Genomic DNA, 19399 nt, shown 5'->3' with positions numbered 1-19399 from the left:
CAGTGTGGGGTCTTCAGGCCCTCACTTACAGAGAGGTCCTCAGTAACCAGAGCTCCTTGGTTGCGTTTCAAGGGTGACCTGAACGAGTACTGTCATCCTGGGTTTACTGGGTTTCCCCAGGTACCTAGGACATGGGGCCCAGAGATTCTCAAGAACCCACTAACCCAGCCACCCCATTCCTGATTCTATTATCCCAGGTTCTGCCACTTGCCACCTACATGGTCCTCTGAGTTGATTATATATCACAGCTTTGCTTAATCTGTGCCCCTAATTAGATTTTTATTGGGGGTTCTATGTGCTTTCGCCACTCACTCTCAGCTCTGCTCCCTCACTGCCTCTTCCCAGCACAGATGTGATGAAAACACACTCAGAAGTCTCTCTGTCCTTTGGTACCTTTAATCTTGACACCTTCTGGAAGGAGAGGTTGCCTCTTAACAGGCTTGGGAATCAATCACTTTCTCGACCTCTCTTAATTTTTCAGTTCACAATGCATACTTCATCATTGTGTGGTTGCTATCAACTTATATACAAATTAAGTCAGTAATTGATAAGATTAAAAGGACCTTTCTTATTAACAAGTAAAGGTGATTTAGTCTCATTTTTAAAACTGGTGGATTCAGTATAGAAAATCTGAGAAATAAAGAAACAGAGAAGGAAGAACATCATTCATGGCATTATCCCCTACATACCACCAGCAAGCATCTTGGTATCTTTCCTTCTAAAGAATTTGCTAGGCATTTGTTATATACTTGCAATCATGTGATCCTTCTTAGTATAACAGGAAAATATTATAATATTTTCCATTAATTATAATATTAATGAAAAATATTATAATATTTCCATATTACTAATAATTTTTTGTAAGTATAAGTTTCAACTTGTGCTTAACTTTACATTATGGCCTTACGATATGCTTAGCCGTTGCCTTCTTAAATAATTAGCATATTTATAATTTTTCAAATTATAAATAACACTTCATAGGATCTCTTCATGTGTCTTTTTTTTTTTAAGTCTCTAGCACAGATTTAGAGGTTAAAGAGCAAACCCATTTTTAAGATTTTTTGATAATATTGAAGTTGGTTTACAAAAAGTTATACATTAATTTCTGCTTCTACCAGCAGTGTATGAGAATAGTCATCACTGTTGGGCAAACATCTTTTTAAATGTTTGTTAATTTAGAAGTGAAAGTATCTCACTAATCTAAATTGTGTTTCTTTGATTACCACTGAAGGGAAATATATTTCACAAGCTGTTTTTTACTTTCTTTGAATTGCCAATTCACATGCTTTCCCATTTACCTAATCTTAGAGTTTTCTTATCTATATAAATTCCTTATGTGTTAAAATGTTAACCCAAGAAATTGAAAGCATGTGTCTACACCAAAGCTTGTTCATGAATGTTTACAGCAGCACTATTTATAATAGCCAAGAAGTGGAAACAAACCACATGTCTATCAGCTGATGATTGGTAAGCAATAAGTGATGTATCCATTCAATCGAATACTTTTCAGCCATAAAAAGGAATGAAGTACTAAGTCACACTACAAACTGAATGAATCCTGAAAATGTTACGCCAAGCAAAAGTAGCCAGTCAAAAAATCCATGTATTACATGATTCCATTTATGTAAAATACTCAGGGAGCTTCAAGATGGCGGAAGAGTAAGATGCGGAGATCACCTTCCTCCCCACAGATACATCAGAAATACATCTACATGTGGAACAACTCCTACAGAACACCTACTGAACGCTGGCAGAAGACCTCAGACCTCCCAAAAGGCAAGAAACTCCCCCACGTACCTGGGTAGGGCAAAAGAAAAAAGAAAAAACAGAGACAAAAGAATAGGGACGGGACCTGCACCAGTGGGAGGGAGCCGTGAAGGAGGAAAGGTTTCCACACACTAGAAGCCCCTTCGCGCGCGGAGACGGTGGGTGGTGGAGGGGGGAAGCTTCAGAGCCACTGAGCAGAGCGCAGCCACGGGGTACGGAGGGCAAAGCGGAGAGATTCCCACACAGAGGATCGGTGCCGACCAGCCCGAGAGGCTTGTCTGCTCACCCGCCGCGGCGGGCGGGGGCTGGGAGCTGAGGCTCGGGCTTTGGAGGTCGGATCCCAGGGAGAGGACTGGGGTTGGCGGCGTGATCACAGCCTGAAGGGCTTAGTGCGCCACGGCTAGCCGGGAGGGAGTCCGGGGAAAGTCTGGAGCTGCCGAAGAGACAAGAGACTTTTTCTTGCCTCTTTGTTTCCTGGGGCGCAAGGAGAGGGGATTAAGAGCGCCGCTTAAACGAGCTCCAGAGACGGGCACGAGCCGCAGCTCTCAGTGCGGACCCCAGAGATGGGCGTGAGCCGCTAAGGCTGCTGCTGCCACCAAGAAGCCTGTGTGCGAGCACAAGTCACTATCCACACCCCCCTTCCGGGGAGCCTGTGCAGCCCGCCAAGGCCAGGGTCCCGTGATCCAGGGACAACTGCCCCGGGAGAATGCACGGCGCGCCGCAGGCTGGTGCAACGTAACGCTGGCCTCTGCTGCCGCAGGCCCGCCCCGCATCCGTACCCCTCCCTCCCCCCGGCCTGAGTGAGCCAGAGCACCCGAATCAGCTGCTCCTTTAACCCCGTCCTGCTGAGTGAAGAACAGACGCCCTCAGGCGACCTACCTGCAGAGGCGGGGCCAAATCCAAAGCTGAACCCCAGGAGCTGTGAGAACAAAGAAGAGAAAGGGAAATCTCTCCCAGCAGCCTCAGGAGCAGCGGATTAAATCTCCACAGTCAACCTGATGTACCCTGCCTCTGTGGAATACATGGATAGACAACGAATCATCCCAAATTGAGGAGGTGGACTTTGGGAGCAACAATATATATATATTTTCCCTTTTTCTCTTTTTGTGAGTGTGTATGTGTATGCTTCTGTGTGTGATTTTTGCCTCAATACCTTTGCTTTTACCATTTGTCCTAGGGTTCTGTCTGTCTGGTTTTTTTTTTTTTTTACTTTTTAAATTTTTTTTCTTAATTATTTTTTATTTTAATAACTATTTTATTTCATACCCTTCCTTTCTTCCTTCCTCCCTCCCTCCCTTCCTTCCTTTTCTCCCTTTTATTCTGAGCCATGTGGATGACAGGGTCTTGGTGCTCCAGCCAGGCATCAGGGCTGTGCCTCTGAGGTGGGAGAGCCAAGTTCAGGACACTGGTCCACAAGAGACCTCCCAGCTCCACGTAACATCAAATGGTGAAAATCTCCGAGAGATCTTCATCTCGACACCAAGACCCAGCTCCACTCAACGACCAGCAAGCTACAGTGCTGGACACCCTATGCCAAACAACGAGCAAGACAGGAACACAACCCCATCCATTAGCAGAGAGGCTGCCTAAAATCATAATAAGGCCACAGACACCCCAAAACACACCACCAGATGTGGACCTGCCCACCAGAAAGACAAGATCCAGCTTCATCCACCAGAACACAGGCACTAGTCCCCTGCACCAGGAAGCCTACACAACCCACTGAACCAACCTTAGCCACTGGGGACAGACACCAAAAACAACAGGAACTATGAACCTGCAGCCTGTGAAAAGGAGACCCCAAACACAATAAGTTAAGCAAAATGAGAAGACACAGAAACACGTAGCAGATGAAGGAGCAAGGCAAAAACCCACCAGACCTAACAAATGAAGAGGAAATAGGCAGTCTACCTGAAAAACAATTCAGAATAATAATAGTAAAGATGATCCAAAATCTTGGAAATAGAATGGAGAAAATACAGGAAACGTTTAACAAGGACCTAGAAGAACTAAAGAGCAAACAAACAGTGATGAACAACACAAAATATGACATTTAAAATTCTCTAGAAGGGATCAATAGCACAGTAACTGAGGCAGAAGAATGGATAAGTGACCTGGAAGATAAAATAGTGGAAATAACTACTGCAGAGCAGAATAAAGAAAAAAGAATGAAAAGAACTGAGGACAGTCTAAGAGACCTCTGGGACAACATTAAATGCACCAACATTCGAATTTTAGGGGTCCCAGAAGAAGAAGAGAAAAAGAAAGGGACTGAGAAAATATTTGAAGAGATTATAGTTGAAAACTTCCCTAATATGGGAAAAGAAATAGTTAATCAAGTCCAGGAAGCACAGAGAGTCCCATACAGGATAAATCCAAGCAGAAACACACCAAGACATATTAATCAAACTATCAAAAATTAAATAAATACAAAGAAAAAATATTAAAAGCAGCAAGGGAAAAACAACAAATAACACACAAGGGAATCCCCATAAGGTTAACAGCTGATCTTTCAGCATAAACTCTGCAAGCCAGAAGGGAGTGGCAGGATATATTTAAAGTGATGAAGGAGAAAAACCTGCAACCAAGATTACTCTGCCCAGCAAGGATCTCATTCAGATTTGACGGAGAAATTAAAACCTTTACAGACAAGCAAAAGCTAAGAGAATTCACCACCAAACCAGCTTTACAACAAATGCTAAAGGAAATTCTCTAGGCAGGAAACACAAGAGACGGAAAACACCTACAATAACAAACGCAGAACAATTAAGAAAATGGTAATAGGAATATACATATCAATAATTACCTTAAATGTAAATGGATTAAATGCTCCAACCAAAAGACTAGATTGGCTGAATGGATACAGAAACAAGACCTGTATATATGCTGTCTACAAGAGACCCACTTCAGACCTGGGGACACATACAGACTGAAAGTGAGGGGATGGAAAAAGATATTCCATGCAAATGGAAATCAAAAGAAAGCTTGAGTAGCAATTGTCATATCAGACAAAATAGACTTTAAAACAAAGACTAAAACAAAGACTGTTACAAGAGACAAAGAAGGGCACTACATAATGATCAAGGGATCAATCCAAGAAGAAGATATAACAATTGTAAATATTTATGCACCCAACGTAGGAGCACCTCAATACATAAGGCAGATACTAACAGCCATAAAGGGGGAAATCAAGAGGAACACAATCATAGTAAGGGACTTTAACACCCCACTTTCACCAATGGACAGATCTTCCAAAATGAAAATAAGTAAGGAAACACAAGCTTTAAATGATACATTAAGCAATATGGACTTAATTGATATTTATAGGACATTCCGTCCAAAAACAACAGAATACACATTCTTCTCAACTGCTCATGGAACATTCTCGAGGATAGATCATATCTTGGGTCACAAATCAAGCCTTGGTAAATTTAAGAAAATTGAAATCATATCAAGTGTCTTTTCCCACCACAACACTATGAGACTAGATATCAATTACAGGAAAAAATCTGTAAGAAATACAAACACATGGAGGCTAAACAACACACTACTTAATAACCAAGAGCTCACTGAGGAAATCAAAGAGGAAATCAAAAAATACCTAGAAACAAATGACAATGAAGACATGATGACCCAAAACCTATGGGATGCAGCAAAAGCAGTTCTAAGAGGGAAGTTTATAGCAATACAGTCCTACCTTAAGAAACAAGAAACATTTCAAATAAACAACCTAACCTTACACCTAAAGCAATTAGAGAAAGAAGAACAAGAAAAACCCAAAATTAGCAAAAGGAAAGAAATCGTAAAGATCAGATCAGAAATAAATGAAAAAGAAATGGAGGAAATGATAGCAAAGATCAATAAAACTAGAAGCTGGTTCTTTGAGAAGATAACCAAAATTGATAAACCATTAGCCAGACTCATCAAGAAAAAAAGGGAGAAGACTCAAATCAATAGAATTAGAAACGAAAAAGGAGAAGTAACAGTTGATACTGCAGAAATACAAAGGATCATGAGAGATTACTACAAGCAACTCTATGCCAATAAAATGGACAACCTGGAAGAAATGGACAAATTCTTAGAAAGGCACAACCTGCTGACACTGAACCAGGAAGAAATAGAAAATATGAACAGACCAATCACAAGCACTGAAATTGAAACTGTGATTAAAAATCTTCCAACAAACAAAAGCCCAGGACCAGATGGCTTCATAGGTGAAGTCTATCAAACATTTAGAGAAAAGCTAACACCTATCCTTCTCAAACTCTTCCAAAATATAGCAGAGGGAGGAACACTCCCAAACTCATTCTATGAGGCCACCATCACCCTGATACCAAAACCAGACAAAGATGTCACAAAGAAAACTACAGGCCAACATCACTGATGAACATAGATGCAAAAATCCTCAACAAAATACTAGCAAACAGAATCCAACAGCACATTAAAAGGATCATACATCATGATCATACACCATGATCATACACCATGATAAACTGGGTTTATCCTAGGAATGCAAGGATTTTTCAATATATGCAGATCAATCAGTGTGATACACCATATTAACAGATTGAAGGAGAAAAACCATATGATCACTGCAATAGATGCAGAGAAAGCTTTCGACAAAATTCAACACCCATTTATGATAAAAACCCTCCAGAAAGTAAGCATAGAGGGAACGTTCCTCAACATAATAAAGGCCATATATGACAAACCCACAGCCAACATCGTCTTCAATGGTGAAAAACTGAAGCCATTTCTACTAAGATCAGGAACAAGACAAGGTTGCCCACTCTCACCACTGTTATTCAACATAGTTTTGGAAGTTTTAGCCACAGCAATCAGAGAAGAAAAGGAAATAAAAGGAATCCAAATTGGGAAAGAAGTAAAGCTGTCACTGTTTGCAGATGACATGGTACTATACATAGAGAATCCCAAAGATGCTACCAGAAAACTATTAGAGCTAATCAATGAATTTGGTATAGTAGCAGATACAAAATTGATGCACAGAAATCTCTAGCATTCCTATACACTAATGATGAAAAATCTGAAAGTGAAATAAAGAAAACACTCCCATTTACCATTGCAACAAAAAGAATAAACTATCTAGGAATAAACTTACCTAAGGAATCAAAAGACCTGTATGCAGAAAATTATAAGACACTGATGAAAGAAATTAAAGATGATACAAACAGGTGGAGAGATATACCATGTTCTTGGATTGGAAGAATCAACATTGTGAAAATAACTCTACTACCCAAAGCAATCTACAGATTCAATGCAATCCCTATCAAGCTACCACTGGCATTTTTCACAGAACTAGAACAAAAACTTCCACAATTTGTATGGAAACACAAAAGACCCCGAATAGCCAAAGCAATCTTGAGAATGAAAAACGGAGCTGGAGGAATCAGGCTCCCTGACTTCAGACTATACTACAAAGCTACAGTAATCAAGACAGTATGGTACTGGCACAAAAACAGAAATATAGATCAATGGAACAGGATAGAAAGCCCAGAGATAAACCTACACATATTTGGTCACCTTATCTTTGATAAAGGAGGCAAGAATATACAGTGGGGAAAAGACAGCCTCTTCAATAAGTGGTGCTTGGGAAACTGGACAGCTACATGTAAAAGAATGAAATTAGAACACTCCCTAACACCATACACAAAAATAAGCTCAAAATGGATTAAAGACCTAAATGTAAGGCCACAGACTATCAAACTCTTAGGGGAAAACATACGCAGAACACTCTATGACATAAATCACAGCAAGATCCTTTTTGACCCACCTCCTAGAGAAATGGAAATAAAAACAAAAATAAACAAATGGGACCTAATGAAACCTCAAAGCTGTTGCACAGCAAAGGAAACCATAAACAAGACGAGAAGACAACCCTCAGAATGGGAGAAAATATTTGCAAACGAAGCAACTGACAAAGGATTAATCTCCAGAATTTACAAGCAGCTCATGCAGCTCAATATCAAAAAAACAAACAACCCAATCCAAAAATGGGCAGAAGACCTAAATAGACATTTCTCCAAAGAAGATATACAGACTGCCAACAAACACATGAAAGAATGCTCAGCATCATTAATCATTAAAGAAATGCAAATCAAAACTACAATGAGATATCATCTCACACCAGTCAGAATGGCCATCATCAAAAAATCTACAAACAGTAAATGCTGCAGAGGGTGTGGAGAAAAGGGAACCCTCTTGCACTGTTTGTGGGAATGCAAATTGATACAGCCACTGTGGAGAACAGTATGGAGGTTCCTTAAAAAACTACAAATAGAACTACCATATGACCCAGCAATCCCACTACTGGGCATATACCCTGAGAAAACCATAATTCAAAAAGAGTCATGTACCAGTATGTTCATTGCAGCTCTGTTTACAATAGCCAGGACATGGAAGCAACCTAAGTGTCCATCGACAGATGAATGGATAAAGAAGATGTGGCACATATATACAATGGAATATTACTCAGCCATAAAAAAAAATGCAGTGAGGTGGATGGACCTAGAGTCTGTCATACAGAGTGAAGTAAGTCAGAAAGAGAATAACAAATACTGTATGCTAACACATATATATGGAATCTAAAAAAAAAAAAAAAAAAAGTGGCCATGAACCTAGGGCAAGACGAGAATAAAGACACAGACCTACTAGAGAATGGACTTGAGGATATGGGGAGGGGGGAAGGGTAAGCCAGGACAAAGTGAGAGAGTGGCATGGACATATGTACACTACCAAACGTAAAATAGATAGCTAGTGGGAAGCAGCCGCATAGCACAGGGAGATCAGCTCGGTGCTTTGTGACCACCTAGAGGGGTGGGATAGGGAGGGTGAGAGGGAGGGGGAGATGCAAGGGGGAAGAGATATGGGGATATATGTATATGTATAACTGATTCACTTAACAAAGTGAATATAACAATAAAGCAGAAACTAACACACCATTGTAAAGCAATTACACCCCAATAAAGATGTTAAAAATAAAATACTCAGAATAGGCAAATCCACAGAGACATAAAGTAGATTCGTGCTTGCCAGGGGCTAGGCTGAGAATGTGATGGGAAGTAACTGCTTAATGGGTACAGGTTTCTTTTGGAGTGATGAAAATGTTCTGGAATTAGATAGTGGTAATGGTTTCCTTTGCAAATATATTAAAAACCACTAAAGTGTATACTTTAAGAGGGTGATTTTATGGAATATGAATTATATCTCAATAAAAATAGATAAAATTTTAAAATGCTAACCACAGGGAACTTTTCTAAGGTCTAAAAAGGGGTGGTGGAAGGCCTGAAGAACAATCAGTGCCCTAATTCTCTCAGAACCCTTTGTTTGGCATAGACAGTTAAAATACATCTTTATTTTTATCGCCATTTCACTCTTGTCTTAACCTTGACATCCCAAGTGAAGTGAATGTAAGAAGAAAATGTTCTTCGCTCCTTTTGGAGCATTTCCACAGTTTGGTATTAAAACCTCATTTGCGCACTTGGGTTTGGGACTGGTTCCAGCAGTTAGTTGACTGCAGTGTTAAATCTCACCACTGGGGTTTGATGCTTCCATTTCTTTTTTATTAGGTGCTTGTGGGTCCCTGGGCATTGGGGCACGGAAAGTTGTACAGAGGGAAGGAGAACTGCCGGAGTGTGAGCTGCTGCCTTGCGGCGTGGGGGTCATTTGAACAGGAGAAGCCAGAGAGTGGAAGCCAACAAATATTCTAGGTGCCAGGAATGTGGCTTTTTCTTAAAGTAATGTGACATTTTAAGAGTGATTTCTATTAGTTCGGTTCCCTTGCTGTGCGGTGTGGAACAAGGTCCATCCTCCTCGCCCTCCAGAGGGTCTTTGCAAAGCCGTGTGTAAACGATCGAATGGGTCCAACTCCACCTCTTATTATTTCTGAAGCAAAGTTTTGACTTGATTTTTAAATAGGCTCTGGTTCTCCCATTGCTGCATGTGGCTAGTGTCTACATTGTAGATACTCCTGCTTTTACATCAGCCTTCTTACCCCAAAGGTATAATATTTTATCACCTGTGTTTGTGGGGGGCTCTTCCTCTCAGGGCTCCACCAAGAGTAGAAATCTGTTATTTTTGTGCTTGGAGGAAACATTACATGTATAGCTCAGTTTATGCAGTAAACGTGTTCCAGAAAGTTTATACGATGTAAAGCACATCATGTTTTCAGTGCAGTAGGACAGCTCCCTTTTACATCAAGGAACCCAGTGCTAACTCCTTCGTGGTGTATATAAATACCGCGCCACATCTAGGAAGTATCAGGAAGCTAAGGGCTGCTTTAATGGCATTGGCTACACGTTCATTAAGATGCCAAACCACATCAGGGAAGCTGGTGACTCACCACGCCTGGCGTGGTCCCAGCACCCCTGCAGAGCCCACTGTCTTAGGGGGTATGGGCCGTGAATGTGGAGCAGTGGGGCCCAGTCCCTGAAATCAGGGCCTTCATTAGTCACGCACATGAGGTTGGGTTCTTCGGAGTCAGGGGTCTTCCCCACAGGTCTCTCCCTCCACACCTCCTACCCTCGCACCCACACCCTTGTGGGTAGCCAGGATTCCGTGGAGCAGGAGGCAAGGCTAGTGTAGAGGCGCCATGTGCTGGCCGTGAAATCAGTCTGTCTGGCTCCAAATCCCATCTCCACCCCTGACTGAGCTGTGAACAAATTCCCAAACCTCTCTGTTCCTCCGTTGTAAAATGAGGGGAAATAGCAATCCCACGTCTTAGGACTGTCATGAGAATTTAGTGAGACAACATGTTCCAGTACATAGCACAGCGCCTGGCTTGGAGTGAGCTTTCATTTGATATTGGTCATCACTGCTGAGATTGGAGCCTTCATCTCTGTGGTGCCTCATCCCACCAAAAGATGTTTTTGTTTTCTATTGCTGTGTAACAAATTATGACAAACTTAGTGACTTAAACAACACTCATTTATCAGCTCACAGTTCTGAGTCACAAGTCCGGGCACAGTGTGGCTGGGCTCTTACGCAAAGCTGAATTCAGTGTATTGACTGACAGCGTTCTCATCTGGAAGCTTGACTAGGGAAGAATTCCAGGTTTCTTTGGGTTCTTGACCCAGCTCATTTCCTTGTGGTTGTAGGACTGAGGTCTCTGTTTCTTTGCTTTCTGCCAGCTGGGAGCTGTTCTCAGCTCCTAGAGGCCACCCACATAGCCCCCTCTGTCTTCAAAGCCAGCAGTGGAGACTATCCCTCCCATGGAATGCCTCTCACACTTTGAATCTGCTCCTCTGGAAAGAGCCTATCCCTTTCAAGGGCTCACCTCATGAAGTCAGGTCCATCTAAGATAATCCCTCTTCTGTTAAAGTCAACTGTGCCGAGAAGATAACCTAATCACAGGAGTGCTGATCCCATCATCCACAAGTCCCAGGGATTATCCAGGACTTATCCACTGGAGGTGGGAAACTTGGGCACACCTTAGAGATCTGCCTACTGCACCACCTTTTCAGCAAGGCACGTACTTCACGCCTTCCTTCCAGTTGGCAGCAAAAAGGATTTTCCCTCACTGGCAGAGTCCTGTGTGCTCTTTTTTCATAGCTGAGCTGGGGCCACTGGCTGGACCCAACACCAGTGCTGTGCGTGGTTCAGGCCTCAAGTATTTACATCTCTCAAGTGTCATCCCAGCTGCAACCTTTTCCCTGCTTCAGGGCCTTGGAGAATGTTTGTGCTTCAAAGAGGGTCCAGCCTGCTTTCTCTCCAGTCATCCCTGGCATCTCTGCCCTGGCTGTCCCCAGAAGACAGCACTGCCCGCACTCCCTGTGGGGTGTCAGAACCCAGGGTCCCACAAAGAGAAAAGCCACACTGTAAAGGACTGAAAACGCTAAAACATTGGGGTGACAGATGCTGTGGCCCAACTACCATTGCTACCAGTGAGGCCCTCCTCTCTCTCTAAATGTCCTGCTTCTGGTAGTTATGTGGGGAAAATTAAGGAAAGCCTTCCCTAAACTTTCAAGGGATTAGTTTTCCCTATCGAGAACATAGCAAAACACCTCAGGTTGACTCTTGTGAGTATTTCTGATTTTACAAGAATCGGGAGTCCCCTGCCGTGAATCTTCTGTGCTGAAGTCGACACATTTCTGATGTGTCTCTGCCACATCGTATCCTTTTGCCTCATGCTATTACTATTGACTGGAAAAGGGTGTTTGCTCGTTAAACCGCCAGTTTTTGCTTTTCTCCCAGAGAAGTGTGTGAAACTGGGCAGTCTATCTACAGTTCAGCTTTCAATACTTTTCCAGCTGTCCCCATCTGGGTTGCTTGTGTTTGGTTTCTAGGTTCTTAGTTCAGTTCCCTTTCTCGTTCTTTTCCTTTCATTGTGATACCTGCCCAGGTAAAGCAGAGACCAGCTAAAGGGATGGTGAATGACAGCCCCAGGAAACATGCCACATCAGAGCACAGGCCAGTGTGGCTTCACCATCACTCTCCAGAGTCTGGGCTGTTGGGAGCAAGGATGCCACTTATGCTGGAGGGACCTTCACTTCTCCACACCCACCTAGGCTGGTTTCTGAGGCATCGCGCTTACACTGCTGAGATTAAAGTTATTTGTTGTCAGTTTCACCTTCCTCCTCCTGCCATCCCATTTATGTGTCTCAAGAGAAAGTAATTTGCTTTTGCAGAAGACTGCCAGTGGCCTTTTTCCTTTTCTGGTACCTAGCTCTCTCACACACCTAAAATCTCACAAGTCCTGCGATGTTATAACCTGGGCATACAGATGTTGCTTTATTGATTGGCATATGAGGAAATGTGAGCGTATCTGTGTTGAATGTGCGTCTAGCAGACCAGACTGGGGTCTGTGGCATCAGTGGAGGGAATGTACGTTTGACCAGACTCATTCTGGATCGAAGTAGCCTATGCCCAGAGTAGCAGACAGATTCCATCCTTCATGTCAGCTTCAGTCAACCACTCAAGGGCTATGTGAAGAGGGATTCTGAGGCCACACGTGGTGTAGCACCAGAAGGCGCTGTGATGGATTGATGACGTCCATCATGCCCGCTCACAGGAAGGGGACGTGGCAATCCTTGAATGATTCTCTCTTTGGCAATTTCTGCCTGAGTTGCTTAATGTTCTTGTGTCACATATGAGCAAATTAAGGAAATTTTAAGTAAATCAGGTTTTACTTACATAGTAGAAACAGAGCCCTTCCGTTTACAGAAGAATTGGAGAATAGGGGGCTTCACCACAAGAACAGGGTCCTGCTGGTCACAGTGCTGTGCATCAGTTTTTCTAGGCATAGCAAGGCACAGAGGACGATGGTCATGAGGTCATGATGTATGATTTACTCATCAGAGTCCCTCCAGGGCCCCACTTTCAAGTGGCGTTATTCACCGTTTCCCAGTGCCCCACGGATCTTGAGCAAATGTATTAGTGCATTATATGTTCATGATGGACCCACAGCACAGGCCATAAAAGCCACACCACAGAACTGTACGTAATAAGGATGTTTTTATTTTAACCCGAATGCTCAGAACTTTGCTTCGTGGCAAGGAGCCCAAAGTCACACTGAGTACAACTCATATAGCATCTTCTGATTCTTTCATCAGGAAATGGTTAGTCTGACCACCTCAAGTGGGAGGAAGAAGACCACAAGTTCGTATACAGATATTTTCATTGTGATTAAGTTTTAATGACCGAGCCCACATTTACCGATTTATTTCATTTTCTTCATGTTTGTCAGTGAAGTGAAGAGAGTACACAAGATCTGTGCAGAAACATTGCTTACTCAAAATGGTACACACACAAAGTGGTATAAAAGAGAATTGTTTTCTCCAAAATGATTCTGATAGAGTTTGGGTTTTTTGCATTTACTCATTTAACACATATTTTTTGAGCTTCTACTGTGTTCCAGGCACTGTTCTGGACACTGGAGATGCAATGATGGAACAAAAACTGAAAAATAATCGCTGCCTGCAAGGAGCTTACTATTTGTTTCCTTCCATTATTTCATAGAATTATATAAAAGCTGTTAGGCATTTATTACAGTGGTAATACGTTTTTTAGTAGATTTTTGAAAGATTATTCTTTTCTTAGTTTGGTTAGATGTAGGGTCCTGTTTTCAGTAAGTTTCTGATGTAGGGTTTTGTTTTGATGGACTTGGAAGGGTAGTTTGTACTGAGAGTTCTCATTGGTTTTAGATTCTTGCCTCTATCACAAGGAGCAAACTTCTAGAGAAAAAAAACAGCATTCTGTCCATTCTTTAAGCTGCCGTTTTCCCCCTAGCATGCCCATTCTCCTAAGGAAGGCAACCACATGCATATAAGGGAAACAGCACTTAAACTGTTTCAAAGATATAGCTATAATTCTTTTCCTCTTCATAAATCAGGATTTCTTGACCTTGACACATTTACATTCGGGGCAAGGTGATTCTTGGTAGTTAGAGGCTGTCCCGTTCATTGTAGGATGTTTAGCAGCGTCCTTGGCCTCTTGCCACCGGGTGCCAGCAGTACCCCTTACCCTCAGGCTGTGACAACCAAATATGTCCCTTGGTCATGGACAGCAAAGTCACCCCCAGCTGAGAACCACTGATATAAATGATGTGATTCTGTGATTCAGGTCTCACATCCTCTAACTAAAGCAGATCAGTGAAATTCCTGAAAAGAGGACCTGGGACAAGCAGTGTCTTCTGTTGGCCTTTGTAAGACGCTCAGGACAGTGTTCCGCCAGGGAAGAGTTAATGTGAAGTGAGCAAGATATTTACCAGTCTTATGAAGCGACACCAACAACAAATGGTGAAACTCCTTCAGTCAGTCATGCCTTGGAGATATTTTGCATTTCCTATTGGAAACTTGTTAAAATCATATTCATTTACCGTAAGTTAGAGAGCATGTTGGACACAGTACACTGTAAGTTAATCTGGAATGATTTACGCGTAAATGTGTTCCAGATTTGGTGAGCTCAGCTCAAGCAGCAGGCGGCTCGTTTCCAAACATTTCCATTCTCAGCTAACGAGATTAAATTCAGTAAGTATTTATTGAAACATGTAATGTGAGAGGGCTTTAAACAGTCTGATATTGCTTCCATGACCCCGGCCAGCAGGAAAGCAGTGCTCTGAACAGTACCTCCCAAGAGTCTCCGTATCTGATGTGGCAACCCCATTTTGGTTTGCAAGATACATAGAGAAACTGGCTCTTTTCATTTCCCTTCACCACCTCAAGTCCCTTCCCATCTTGTACCAGCTGTGTTCTCCCCAGTGAATACATGTAATCACACATGATGTCATGTATTTCTTATTTGGTTCTTTGGTCCCAAATGGGCCACTTTTCAGAATTTTGGCAGGGACATCCATTGCATGTCCTACCTCCCTGCTGTCAGCTGGACAGGGTATTACAGGACATTGCAGTCCAAAGTGGGGTCGTTTAACCAACTCACCTTCCATTTCTGAATCTTCTTCACTTCTCACACATGCCAATAGATTCAAAACACAGGGCACACTACTGATAAAAATTATTGGAAGAAGAGTTGGCCTTGATGCAGAAAGAAAGAAAGGGTGAAAGAGAAACAGTGGGCTAGAGAATCTTCACTCATTCAATTGCTCTTTATTGAGCACCTGCTATGTGCCAGGCATTGGCTATATAGCTATGACAAAAACGGACAGAGCCCTGCTTTCCTGGAACTCGCAGTCTATTGAGCAATGAGACAAGTGGACAGGCCATGTTTTAATATGGCACAATAGATGCCGTAATGAGGGAAGTCAAGATATCATGGGAGCACTTAGGAAGAGCACCGCCCCAGCCTGGGGGATGGCAGGGAAATCAGAGAAGGCTTTGCAGAGGAAGTGGTGTCTTGACTGAGACATGAAGGATATATTGTGTATCAAAGAGGAGGGGGCAAAAAGTGTTCAAAGCCATGTTCCAAAGACGAAAGGTGAGTGGGAAAAATAGAACCTTTGACGAACTGAGAAGTTAGGCAAGTTTGGATAGCAGAGTGTGAGACAGGAAGATTGAAGAGTAAGCACAGAGGAGCCAGCAAGGATGTGCTTCAGGATTCTGACTTGAGCACCTTGGTGGTACCATTTACTGAGACCAGCGCAGAAGAAGTAGGTTTGGTTTGAAGGAGGCTGGGGTGACAATGACTCAAGTTTGAATTCACCACTAATTCTAGAACATGGGAATGAGTTTTTAAATGTTTCTGAAAGATGTCAAAAGCTAATGGAAATTTGAAAAGTTAATTAGCAGGTTTAAATGATGTTGTTACTGTGGGCTGTCGTGACATCCTGCAAATATACTCAGACCTCTTAGTTTCGGCCAATTGTATTTTTTTTCATCCAGTAATTATTTCTTAATTTTGATACTTGCCATCATCTTACTGCTTAAAATTTACCAAATGTGTGCCTGAAGAATGGGTACCCAGGAACGAAGAAGTACAGTGAGCTGTTCAGGGGCTGTCTTCTGGCTTTTCCAACACTCCTGCACCCTGTTCTTTAGATTTCCTTTGCCATGATGGAAGTTTTTATTCTAGGATTGCATGCACTCATGTTTGAAAGCTTCCACTACTTTTTAGGGTGACTAGAGAAAAGCATAAGTTAGTATTATTGGACTCTCTTTAGGCAGGTGTGTGATATTACAGAAGTGTAAGGGTGCAGACCTCATGCGAGGAAAAATGCTGCATGGTGAACATCGTACTCTGTGTTGATCCCATTGCCCGGAGCATCTGGGGAACAAATATGATTGTCAAGTGAAAGGCACTGACATTGCTTCCAGCCGTCAACCGTAGCCACTGCTTTTCATGCCCCTCTAGGCCTGAAATATCCAACAGTGAGCTTTATAAACGATTCCTCTTTAATAGTCAAGCAACCCAGCCACTAGGGGGCGTCCAAGTTCATGTGCCTCTTTTTGTTTGTTTGTTTTCAACAGGAGTTTAGATAATGGGCTGTGTGCAATGTAAGGATAAAGAAGCAACAAAACTGACGGAGGAGAGGGATGGCAGCCTGAACCAGAGCTCCGGGTACCGCTATGGCACAGACCCCACTCCTCAGCACTACCCCAGCTTCGGCGTGACCTCCATCCCAAACTACAACAACTTCCACGCAGCCGGGGGCCAAGGACTCACCGTCTTTGGGGGTGTGAACTCTTCGTCTCATACTGGGACCTTGCGAACGAGAGGAGGAACAGGTCAGGATTAAGCTGCTCTTAAATCTTTTGGCAGTTGAACGTTTGTGCTCCTTTGAGGATTCAACATTTAAGTTTTTAATCACTGTCTGCCTAGCCACTACCAGATAAGGGGCTGTTAAAAATGCTGAAGGTTGATGGACAAATCTAGGTGCTGGCAACAGTGGTGCAGGGGACCCCAGTAGCTGCTCTGTGAGAATCCTGCAAGGGTTACGAGAGACAACCTGCTGCTGAGTCACTTGAGGCCAGCAGAAGTCCCAGGACTGGATCTGAATATGGATGTTTTGAGTTCTCCCAATGTGAAAGCACTCCTTCCCCGCATCCCCCGGTTAAGAGCACTTACAGGCTAGTGCTGCCCTTGCAGCTGCCTAGCCTCCAGCCTGCCTGTCGCTTCCCAGCTGGTGAGGCCATTTGGCCACATTATTTTTTGGCCGTTTGTCTTCATTGATTCCTTCTCTGATGTTCCCATCATCTTCAGTATGGCAGAGTTTATCAGCCCTCAGGTATTTTCATGTATCTTTTGTAGTTTAAAATCAAATCTTATGTATCCTTAAGGAATCTTCTCATATTTCTTTTAGGTTTCTTTCTCTTTCCCTAGGCTGTGTTTCACTGCCATGTGCATTTGCTGACTTAGCTAATAACTTTGTAAAATATCTGGCCTACGTTCTCAGACATATGTTTTCTGAAATATTTGTAAGTTATCTCATGCATCCTTAGTCTTCCAAAGCCTCTCCCAGTATGTGAACCATGGTAACTAGATATTTGACATTATACGTTCCAAAATTGTCTTGTTTATTACAAAAGTTTTTAAAAATATACATCAACCATTATGCTGTCAGCTCATCTGGGAGCAGATGTCTTAAATAACAACCCATTGTGCCTTTTTACCTTGGGAGTTGGCACTACCAAGGCTTCAGCAGATGTTTTCTTCCCTCTCTACCCAACGGGACAGTATAGTTATATCAAGGGGACCTGACCCAGAGCTGTGGGCAATTAACTACTTCTGTTCTGCCAACACTTCACACTCTGCTCGGTAGAAAAAATATTTTATGTTCACCCTTATGTTATGGGGAATCTAGCTTTTCCTTTAAAGCAGGCCTTGCATGGGTGACTGAAGGCTGGGCACACTTACTCAGCCTTCCTGGGAGGCACCTGGAATGGAGGGCGGAAGGAAAGAGGCCGTCAGGCAGTCTAGGGACGTCTGTCTCTGGAGGATGCTGGAGGACAAAAGGAGCCAGAAATGCCCCCAGCACACGTGCCCTTTGCCTGCTGGGAGAAGACAAGTACTTTGCCAGCCGGACTCTGAATTCTGCTGACACAGGCACTGACCTTGTGCGTTCACTCGTGAATGCTGGATATGAATCCTGTGTCTGCAGGTATCATTCATAAAGTCACTAGAGGGGGCTCCTTGCCTTGAACGTGTGGGTCTGTAACACCGTCAGGGACAGTGTTAGTATAAGAGGGCATCCGATCCCTTATGAGACGTGAAAGTTAAAACAATACTCACAACTGTTGGTGGATTTTTCTGCCTGAATTATTTGGCTTTATCATATATGCACGTCTTTCTCCTCAACGTTGCTTTCAGTGCTCTAAGGCCAGGAACAGTGCCTGTGCATCCCTGTGACCTCCTTTGACTCTTCCCTCCGTCCCTAGAAGATAAAAACACCCTTTGACTCTTCCCTCCGTCCCTGGAAGATAAAAACACCCAGTGATTTCAGGATTCTGACTTGACTCTTCCCTCCGTCCCTAGAAGATAAAAACACCCAGTGAGCGATGCAGGGAGACAGTGGGCAAGTGGAAGTATCGTCCTCCTGTGCCTTGTCTTCCACACGGTGGAGCTTAGGATTGTTTTTAAATTCTGAACTGAAGGGAATCTGTTAACAGAGTATTAAATGAGGATAGGCATGGCCTTACAGGCTCCCACTCTGTTTTAAGCCAGTCTCCTTTCTAATTGTTCAAAGAAATCTTCGAAACGTTTTGCATTTTGTCAAATGAGCCCTGCTGCTTTGCATGGTCAGACCTTCTGCATGCCATCCCTCCTGCAGGAAGTCCCGCTTGGGATGGGGTGGACAGTCAAGCCCCCTCTCTCCCTCCAGTTCTTGAATAGTCCCCAGGCACATCTGTTCCCTTGGAACTACCAACACAGCAAAACAGCAGCTTGGTGAAGCGCAGAACCTATGGTGTGCGTTCTTCAAGCCACATTAGGCACTTTGGGGTGTGTGGAAATCAAAATGAGAATCCAGAGAGCAGAGAAATGGGATGTATTTGTTATCAGTTGCTGCATAACAAATAATCACAAAACTTCGCAGCTTTAAAAGGATGCACGTTTACTGTCCCACAGTTTCTGTGGGTCAGAAATCTAGCAACAACTCAGCCGGGGCCTCTATTTCAGAGTCTCTCACAGGCTGCAGTCAAGGTGTGTTGGCTGGGCTGTGGTCCTCTCGCCGTCCATCCGAGAAGGGTCTGCTGCTGCCAAGTTCACGGCGTGTTGGCAGGACCCA

The 19399-nt window shown here is 43.1% G+C and overlaps 1 protein-coding gene across 2 annotated transcripts in view; it reads left to right on the top strand.

Annotated features, from left to right (window-relative positions):
* The window catches only part of FYN (FYN proto-oncogene, Src family tyrosine kinase), a 210169-nt gene that overhangs the window by 139705 nt on the left and 51065 nt on the right, over positions 1-19399 (top strand). The window contains exons 4-5 of one of the 2 annotated variants that reach the window (XM_060283318.2): positions 1638-1776; positions 16644-16901. In XM_060283318.2, coding sequence (XP_060139301.1) covers positions 16655-16901 — 247 coding nt within the window. In that variant the 5' untranslated portion in view covers positions 1638-1776; positions 16644-16654. The remainder of the gene's footprint in view (positions 1-1637; positions 1777-16643; positions 16902-19399) is intronic. The other variant, XM_030882814.3, reaches the window with a different exon arrangement.

Source organism: Globicephala melas, chromosome 14, assembly GCF_963455315.2.
Source record: "Globicephala melas chromosome 14, mGloMel1.2, whole genome shotgun sequence".
NCBI classification, from domain to species: Eukaryota; Metazoa; Chordata; class Mammalia; order Artiodactyla; family Delphinidae; genus Globicephala; species Globicephala melas.
Note: the sequence above shows the minus strand (reverse complement) of the source record. Positions and strands in the feature narration are given on the sequence as shown.